The sequence below is a fragment of the Glycine soja genome, chromosome 15, assembly GCF_004193775.1.
Source record: "Glycine soja cultivar W05 chromosome 15, ASM419377v2, whole genome shotgun sequence".
Lineage (NCBI taxonomy): Eukaryota > Viridiplantae > Streptophyta > Magnoliopsida > Fabales > Fabaceae > Glycine > Glycine soja.
Genome location: NC_041016.1, coordinates 384,754 through 394,342, shown reverse-complemented (window position 1 = coordinate 394,342; position 9,589 = coordinate 384,754). Strand labels below are relative to the sequence as shown.

Genomic DNA, 9,589 nt, shown 5'->3' with positions numbered 1-9,589 from the left:
TATATATTACATTAAATTAAAAACTCTATATCAAAATAAAAAAATAACAATATTTAAAAATATAATTTTTTTTATAATTTTTTATACCACAATAATAATAAAGTTTTATCTCATTTGATGAAATCGACTACATAGATCATATGATACTGTTCATCATCGTTAAAAATTAATATTTCAAAAATATTATATAGTATGATATTTTCTTGCACTATTATATATTTTTTGTGATATTTTATTTCATTCACTATTATAATTTAATTAATATAAATAACATAATAGTATTTTAGAAAAATGAACTTTAAAGGCATTATAAATATTTTTATTTCTGGTTAAAATAATTTAGACAAAAAAAAATCCAATGTAAATTTATCATTATGATAAAGTATAGAATTTTAAAACATATAGATTAAATAAATAATTGAGTAGAATTTCGATGAAATGTTAATAACTTGTTTACCCAATCCTATGATACTTTTCATCAAAATTCCAATTTTTGATGATCGCGAAGTTGAGTGGAGAATTGAACGTTGTCACAAATTGGTTAGAACAAGCTCTACACGTTCCTTTTCGTTTAGGAAACAGTATACTAATGCAAAAAGTGAAGAAAAAAATCTTCATTGATTGATTATTCTAGAGCAAAAAGATAAGACAAATTGATGATAAGTGATAACATCAGCAAAAAGAAAAAAGAAAAACCCTTCCCAACCATGGACTGCGTTGCACAATCTCGAATTGTTGGATATTATTCTAGAGCCCTTGCATTCTTCAAAATCCAAATGAGATTTGAGAGGTACGTCAAGGGCAATGTAATAAAAATGTCTATTTCTCTTCTTTTATTTTGTCTTCTAAACCTAAGTTCCAGCAGCAACACTGAAACTAAACTGTGTAGTGTTGCTGCATCGTCTCAATGTCAAGTCCCTTGAGTTTGACGACAGACTCAACATGGCCTTTTAGTGTGTGAAGCTCCCTTAGCCTTGCAACTTCAGCACGCTTCTTTGCTTGTTCTGCAAGTTCAGACAATTCCCTATAGTTGTTCTTTTCATTCAACATTTCCTCCGTTTCAGGTGGATTCAGGCCATGCAATGTTCTTTGAGCTGCAGCCCACTGTGCTTCTCTCTCTCCCTTTCCATAATCCTTCTTTGTGGTGAAAGCAACCTGATGGATGCATAAAAAAGGTCAGAGTCAGAGAAATACACATTCACATAAAAACATTTAGATTAAGATTGTGATGTTACCCTATTCTCAGTTATAGTATTCCATGCCTTCCCAGTCAATGCATATCGGATGATGAACTTGAGTATGTCCATGGGTATGTAGAAAACAATGCTGTAGAGCCAAATGACACCAGCCCAACCCCATCCAATCCCTTTCATTTTTGCAAATCCCCAGTTTGCATACACAGCTATCAGCGTGGCAATCTAATTAAGAAATAATAGTCCATATATAAAGCAATCGTTAGTTAATGCAATGAAAGCAAGCCCATTTGAATTTGATTACAACTCACGTACGTACCAGTTGTGCTATGAAAAAGGCAACAAGAAGAAACATGCCAGGACGTTCAACATAAGACCAGCTCCTTGACCGTGTAACAAAGATGAGAGCCTGACTTACAATACTCACTTGAAGGTAAACAGCTGCTGTGAGCTCACTGTAGTTCTCCCTGATGGATCTCACGCCAAATTTATCCTGCATGTATATATAATGTTATTAAGCAACCTGATGCCTTAAATTAATTAATTTACAACAAATATTATTTCATTTTAAAGAAAATTGTCTCACCGAGAAGAAATCAGATGCATGAGCAGCCCAGAAGAATATAACAGTCATGACAGCGAGGTAGGTACCAAGCACAATTCCAGTGACAAAAATCTCTCTGAGCTTCCAGGAATCTGGCACAGGAGATGGCTTGACCCTATCCTTGGAAATGGTCATGATGGTGCCATCATTGAGTATGGCAATGATCAAAACCATAAAAGGTGAGAAGTCAAACTTCCAGATGAGAGCAAGCAGCATAAAGCCCAGCACTATTCGGATTGTTATAGAGACAGCATATATGGTGTAGTTCTTCATTCTTTGGAAGATGGCTCTACTTGTCAACACTGCACTCACAATCACACTCAAGCCAGGCTCCGTGAGGACTATGTCAGATGCACCTCGAGCTGCATCAGTTGCATCGGCTACAGCAATTCCAATATCTGCTCTTTTAAGCGCAGGAGCATCGTTCACACCATCTCCTGTCATCCCACATATGTGATCCCTTTCCTGAAGTCTCTTCACAATCTCATACTTGTGCTCTAGATAGATACATCATTTGAAATTAATTAATGATATAATTAAGCATGTACATATGCATGCATGTGATAATTGAATTGAATTTTACCAGGGAAGACACCAGCAAAGCCATCAGCCTTCTCAATAAGCTCATCAACTGGAAGGCCAGCAATGGACTCATCCTTGTGCTCACCAAGGAGAGAGGAAGAAGGGTACATGTTGCTTCCCATGCCAAGCCTGCGACCAGTTTCTTTACCAATAGCAAGTTGATCACCAGTGATCATCTTAACGTTCACTCCCAGATTGAGAGCACGCCTTATGGTCTCAGCACTGTCATGCCTTGGTGGGTCAAAAAGTGGCAACAAACCAACAAACGTCCACGGTCCTCCTGCACTCTCCTTGCTCTTTTCTGGGACTTCCTGTTAATCAATTCAAGAAAAAGAATTAATAAATAATAAACCATGCACGCACATCACATGCAATGATACAATTCTCACTTGTTTGGCAACAGCAAGGGAACGAAGACCGCGATCAGCAAACTTATCAATGATGGAAAGAGCCTTCTTCTTGACGTCTTCCCGAAGTTTGCAAAGTTCGATAATCTGCTCGGGTGCACCTTTGCTTACTCGGTGCCAGTTACCCTCAGTGTCGATGTATGTTATGGCTGTGCGCTTGTCGACTGGATTAAAGGGTAGGAAATGCACCTCTGTGATGCCATCTCTGGCCTCCTTTGGATCACCCAACATTCCAACAATGCAAGCATCAATAGCATCTTGGTTCTCAACCCTGGAGGCCCTAGCTCCAAGCAACATCACCGTATCCTTGTCAGCATCTCTGGCGAAAACCTCAATCAAACTCTTGTCAACTGTAAGCTTGTTGAGTGTTAGAGTTCCGGTCTTGTCGCTGCACAAAACATCCATTCCAGCCATCTCCTCAATGGCTGTCATCCTCTTGGTGATAGCACCTTGCTCCGACAGCCTGTGGGAACCAATGGCCATTGTCACCGAAAGCACTGTTGGCATGGCAATGGGAATACCTCCGATGAGAAGCACAAGGAGGTTGTTGATTCCGCTCCTATACTTGCGGTGCTGAATTGGATACATGACAACAATCTCTATGATCATCCCAACAGCGATGGAGCAAATGCAGAAGTTACCGATGGCGGTCAAGACCTTCTGGAAATGGCCAACTTGGTTACAGCTGTCGACTAAATGAGCAGCCTTGCCGAAGAAGGTGTGGACCCCAGTGGCGATGACAACAGCCTCAATCTCTCCTTGCTTGACGGTGGAGCCAGAGAAGATTTCATCGCCGGGGTGCTTAGTTGTTGGCAGGGACTCGCCGGTGAGTGCTGACTGATCGATCTTCAGTGGATCTCCTTCCAAGAGACGAGCATCGGCTGGGATTATGTCTCCTAATTTGATGCTGATTATGTCTCCCGGTACCAGTATTGAAGCCTCCTCCTCCGACCACCTTCCATCTCTCAGAACCTTTGTTTTCGGAGCAAGCCCTGCCATCAGCGCTGCAGCGGCGTTCCCAGCGTTGTTTTCTTCAATGAAACTAATCGTTGAGTTCACAACTAGCAACACCATGATTCCCACAAAGTCTTGCCAGTCCGGAGGCTCACCCTGCACCATACATTTATATTTTATTATGCTATGTTTCAATACTCAAATTCATTAATGCATATCAATTTACCCCTCCGTTTGCCAATGCAATTGCCATGATGGCTGCCGCTTCCATCACCCATGAGAGAGGGTTCCACATAAAACCCAAGAATTTTAGCACCTTGCTTTCCTGATTGATTTATTGAAAATATTTGTTATTAGTCTACATATTAATTAATTCTAATATATGAATCACTGAATTGATGATTATTGCCTTCTTTTCTTCCAACTTGTTGGGCCCAAAAACTTGCAACCTCTTTTGGCCTTCCTCATTTGAGAGACCTTCCTTCGAACAGTTCAATTCTCGGAACACTTCATCAATAGGTATCCGCTCCTGCAAGCCAATCACATTGCATTGCATGTAATATAATACATAAATCTGACAATACAACACAACACAAACAAATTAGAAAGATAAGGAAATAAGAAAACTAACAAGATCAACTGCCTCGTTCTTGATGTTTTCGAGACTTCCCATGTTGTTCTCTAACTGTTATTATTACTAGTTACGCTCAGGTGAGATTCAAAGAAAGAGAGAGAAGAGGAAGAAGTTAGTTTCTTGTTTAAGAAATAAGTGTCAAAGTACGTGTATATATAATATGGAAAGGAACACAACACGAAATAGAGTTTGAGTTAGAGTTTCTCCTTGCCATTCTCTCTGCACTAAAATCACTCATTCCCACTCGTTCACTAACAAACTCGGTCTTTTCTCTTTCTTTTTCTTTCTTTCATTTTTATTATTATTTTGTAACAAACCAATTCAATTCAATAGCAAAGCAGTGGGACTCGTTGTGTTTGACCCCTGTCATGCGCTTCAACATGGCCGTGTAAATAGCAAAGCCATGGACACATTTGCCTTAGGTCCATTAAGGATAAATGTACATCACAATAAAATAATTATAATTATGTTATGTTTTAATATTTTAATAATTAATTAGTGAGAAAAATAAAAATAGAAGGTGCAGCGTTATATATTGCTATAAATACATGGGCACCCACCCTCACATGTCCATATTAGAATAGTTTAATTATGAAACATTAATAAATAATTTTATAGCTTTTTTGATAATAATAATTTTGTAGTTTAGAAATCTAAAAAAATAAAAATAAATTAATAACTAATATTATTTTAAACTTCTATATAAAAAAATTTGACCTTAAGTTCCTAATATATAAATTTGACTTCAATGCAGGTAGCAATTCATTTCATTACCTTCGATCTGATTGATAGCCTATTATACTTGTGGGGTTTTCTCCTCTACAATTCAGAAACAGAACGTGCACCCTGCATCATATGATTACATATTTGGTGCACTTGGCACTAGCCTAGCGTCCTTCCCCGTGGTAAAAGTCAAATGATATTCCATTTATGGACCTAGCTAGGCCGAATCCAATGATATTTAGAAACTTGGCCCAAACCACATGGACTAACTTTCTTCCCCAAGTAAAATTAAGTTTTTTTTATAAGAGCATGGTTGAATTTGAGGCTTTCCTTTCTTGGATAACACTAATTAAAATAGTATCTGTCCCAAGTATGCATGAGAATGATGTTCAAATCTAGTTTACAAGTAAAAGCAACAGGGGTGTCATAAATGTATCCTCAACGAGTTCGGTTCCAATGAACCAGAAATTGGAGTAGAACTAGATCAGTAGGATAGTTTGTTCACACTAATTTTTTGTTTTTTGGGATCTTAATTAACTCCACATGACTAAAAAAATTTGATTCCTGGTGTACTCATCATTATTTTGACTCTCGCAGTTTTAACTAGCATAGTTTCAAATTTGTCACTATCAGTACGTTATGTTGTTCCAAGTAGAGTTCCCCTCTTTTTCTACCGCTTATATGATTCAGGCCAAATCGATTGAGGGCCTATTGCTTAGCATCTTAACTAGCTTAGACCGAGATATGATATGACCTTGATTTATGGCATCCTTTTTATTTTGGGAAAGGGAAGGGAAGGGAAGAGAAGAGAAGAGATGAGGGGCAGGTTAAGGTGAAACATCCCATCAAAGAGATTATGATTCAGCTACACCGAAAATATATTTTTCATAGTCATGTTCTTAAGATTATCAAATTTGTGCTTTAAACGGTTGTGGGAGACAAAATCAATTACCAGATAGATGAATAATCATTAGGCATGAGGTTATAATAGTGGAGTCTTTTGTCCCACCCACCTTTACAAAAGATTTAAATTTACCAAAGTTAGATCAACATAGTAGTAAGACATGATGAAGCAGAACATTTTAAGATTATAACAGCCATTCTTTTCACCCCGTGAGCAAATTTCGCATGCAAAAAGAACCCACTAACAGACGCAAAAAACAGTAAACCCATTTTTGTTTACATAATTACATTAGACAATTACAAAGTGCTAGTGCTCAATATTTTTACTGTTTTACCCCCCTCCCTGGTTGTTTTGGTTTTTTAGCTTTCATGCTTTAATTTTGTACTTGATAAATCTGGTAAATTGTGCATTTATACTTGAAAAGAAATAGGTATAAGATTATCTCATATGGCTAGAAAATGTGCATTTTATCTCAATGTATGGTCACTACCTGCAATGTTTGACACTATTTTCTCTGTAGTCTGTACTATTCCTCTGCAATCAGAACAATTATATTATGACTTTGGCATGATTGCAACTTCAAGGGACATACTGGTCCGCGTTGTTGGAAACAAACATTGTCTTGATTGTAAGCATGGAAGACAGTCTCCATTCACATGCTTAAAGTTGCCGGATGAAGAATTAATTGCATCACAGAAGTGACAGATAAGGCTACCAATCTATTTTTTTCTTCTGAAAAAGATTTAGCGATAAAAGAAAATGTGAAACTCATTCTGTTTATTCGTTTGCATCATGTGGACTTTTAACTCTGGGCTATCTTATCAACAAGAGAAATGTTCTCGCAATAGATTGAAATTTTAATATTTTACATGAAAATAATGGTAAGAAAGAGAGTAAACCATATGAATCAATCCATATTTTGAGATTTGATGAGGAGGCGATAAGTAGAGATTGAGAGATTGTGGTTTTATAACCTCATTTTTTTTACTTAACTAATTAGTTACTATTTTTGCAATTGAAGACTGCAATATTCTGAATAGCTCAATTCACAACTTGATGTTCTTAAAGGTGTGTATTTCTTTATCATTTTGGATCTAGTCCCTTTAGCTAAAGATATTAGACCTTATAAAGTGATAAAGTGTATTTAATGCTGAATTGTAATTCGAGTAAGATTATCTTGTTTGTAAGATATGAACGTGAAAAAAAAGAGAATATATTTTATAATTTTTGTGAATTGTGGACACATAAATAATGCAATAAAATTATAATATATTTGGAATACAATTTTAATATCATTAATTATACTTACTTTACTTGATGGTTTTTTATCCTTAATGAAAGAGAAATGTCAACACTATCATCTCTAACACTATCACTAGTATTCCTCTAAATAAAATAATAAAATATATGTTACATTATGAAATCTATAAAAGTCAAGTGTCTAATTAAGAATATTTTTTTATGGGAATGAAATTTGAGTATTTTATAATAATTTATGCACCTTACAAGTTGAATTTCTTTTGTTTGTTTAAGAACACTTTAGGAGGAGTGAATGTAATTTCTTCATTTTTATATTAGAAAAATGAAAATGAGAATATAACAAGGGGCTTCATGAAATCCGGAAAAAATTAAAAGTAGTTGTATGTGGATTGTGAATGGATATGTCTTGCGATTAGTTAAAAAAGACGAGTATATGGGTCAAAAGTTGTGCTTTTGCAGAAAACAAAGGATCGGGTATGGAAGGATACTTCAAAAGAGAATAGAAAAAGGTCGTCCGGTATGCTACCAACTAGAAAAAGCAAATAGGAAAACAATAAGAATATCTATTGTTAACGAAGTAATGCCCATCTTGGTCACTTCAAATTGGCATCCTTTGTCATTCATATTTGACAGTATTTGTAGACATTTCTTCAATACACACCAAAGGATTGACTTTATGTTTGGACAGAGTTTGATGCAAAAAAGATGTTGCTTGCTCTGTTTCCATCACTCTCTTCTCTTCTAATCATGGCTCGAGGTGGTTGTTACTATCGCCTCCAGCGCCTGCTACTGCCAAAATTGTGGCTTTCTAACAACAATGCGTTAACCCTTTGTGGACGATTCGTCTTTACCTTCATAATGCAATGGTTCTAGTTTTGTTAACAAAGATGAATTTGACTACTAATAAGATGATTAGCCCCATTTTTCTTTCCGTTATTTTTCATGATGTCTTTCTTTGCCACATAATCCATATAGTTTATAATAATGACCATTAAGAAAATAAAAATGATGGCATAAATATAATGTCTAAGACAGACAGAGGTCCCACATCTATAGTGCCCTTTTGAAAAATTTTGGGCACCTATGACTACGAGTATTGCTCAGATCCAGATATAAACAAAAATAGAAGTTGGAAACTTGTAGTCTTTTGATGTTACTTACTAATGGTATCTATAATGTAGTCCACATCATACATGCATGCGTTGTTTTTTGTAAGATTGATTACATTCTGGTTCCACATGCTTGACCATTAATTGAAACTCATGGTGAAATTCTCCTATCCTATGGTACTAAGGTCTAAAGCTCACTATATATTTTATTACATGGCGCATTAGTAAATAGTGCCATCCCTCTCCCTGAAAAGGGGTCTGCATTGTTAATTTATAATAAAGAGCTTAGGCTGAGTGAACAAAACTAATCTCCATTGAGCCATAATCAAGAAGCTCCTGTATCATCTGTTCAATGTGATCATCTTGAAGAACTGGCTGAAATTGTTGCTGTTGTTCTAGCAGTTCAACTTGTCCTTCCTCTTCTGGCCATCTAAACTGGGTGTTATCTGAACTTGTTCCCGCAATGGAATTGCCTGAGTCGTTGGATGATCCTTGATGAGGCTCTTTCTGAGATTGTTTCTGCTTGCTCATTTGAAGGGAAAGAGAGGCCATGTGACACTTGTGTAGCTTCGCAGTCAGAGTAGCAGAGAGGAGCTTCGATGAAGATGACTGTGGCTCATTGGGATTGTAAGGGAAATTGGTGCGCGCTTTTGGCCCACACATCAACCTTGCTGCTTCATCGTACGCTCTAGCTGCATCCTCTGCCGTTTCAAACGTTCCTAGCCATATTCTAGTCTTCCTGTGAACAAACACCAAACAAACAACAACAATGTTAATTAGTATGCAACAAGAATGTAGCAATTTACTTTGAGAAGGTTTAATTAAAAAGAAGATTACAAAAGAGGGTGGCGAATTTCAGAGACCCAAGAGCCCCAGTGCCTCTGGCGGACACCTCGATAGCGTTGTTGGGGTCTAGCCATGATGATATTGATGAAGATTGATTCAAACTTGTTCGTGAAGCGTCTTTGAGAATGTGGTCACGGAGAGTTTGCTAACACTCATTTATATAATCGTCTTTTGCGGCTTTCTCCTCTCCTCTACAAATCATATGGCCCCACATAATTCCCTCCTTTTCCTAGCGGGGTAATTTTATAGGATCGGATTATTCTTAATTTACCTCTTTTCATTCCTAAATACATACTCCATTAATACATAAATTAGCCGTCGTTTTAATCGAGTAACTGGCTCAGCTTGGCAACTTCTAGACGTACGCCTATCA

At 36.7% G+C, this 9,589-nt stretch overlaps 2 protein-coding genes across 2 annotated transcripts; both read right to left on the bottom strand.

Annotated features, from left to right (window-relative positions):
• Window positions 1–643: 643 nt before the first annotated feature.
• LOC114387588 (ATPase 9, plasma membrane-type-like) lies at window positions 644–4,419 on the bottom strand. Its single transcript, XM_028347790.1, has 9 exons — window positions 4,372–4,419; window positions 4,150–4,269; window positions 3,967–4,065; window positions 2,769–3,896; window positions 2,381–2,690; window positions 1,780–2,294; window positions 1,513–1,686; window positions 1,236–1,418; window positions 644–1,155 (listed from the first exon to the last, which is right to left on the bottom strand). Exons 1-9 carry the CDS (start codon window positions 4,411–4,413, stop codon window positions 877–879), a joined length of 2,850 nt encoding a protein of 949 aa, XP_028203591.1. The 5' UTR covers window positions 4,414–4,419; the 3' UTR covers window positions 644–876.
• Window positions 4,420–8,374: 3,955 nt separating this feature from the next.
• On the bottom strand, window positions 8,375–9,356 carry LOC114387591 (ethylene-responsive transcription factor ERF003-like). Its single transcript, XM_028347794.1, has 2 exons — window positions 9,208–9,356; window positions 8,375–9,109 (listed from the first exon to the last, which is right to left on the bottom strand). Exons 1-2 carry the CDS (start codon window positions 9,288–9,290, stop codon window positions 8,656–8,658), a joined length of 537 nt encoding a protein of 178 aa, XP_028203595.1. The 5' UTR covers window positions 9,291–9,356; the 3' UTR covers window positions 8,375–8,655.
• Window positions 9,357–9,589: the final 233 nt, after the last annotated feature.

Coding starts and splice junctions, on each gene's coding strand:
- LOC114387588 (XM_028347790.1), bottom strand. CDS start 4,413: ATGGGAAGTCTCGAAAACATCAAGAACGAGGCAGTTGATCTT. Junction 4,270..4,371: donor AGAACGAGGCAGTTGATCTT/GTTAGTTTTCTT, acceptor ATTGGCTTGCAG/GAGCGGATACCTATTGATGA. Junction 3,897..3,966: donor TTGCATTGGCAAACGGAGGG/GTAAATTGATAT, acceptor TGTATGGTGCAG/GGTGAGCCTCCGGACTGGCA.
- LOC114387591 (XM_028347794.1), bottom strand. CDS start 9,290: ATGGCTAGACCCCAACAACGCTATCGAGGTGTCCGCCAGAGGCACTGG. Junction 9,110..9,207: donor GAAATTCGCCACCCTCTTTT/GTAATCTTCTTT, acceptor GTTTGTTCACAG/GAAGACTAGAATATGGCTAG.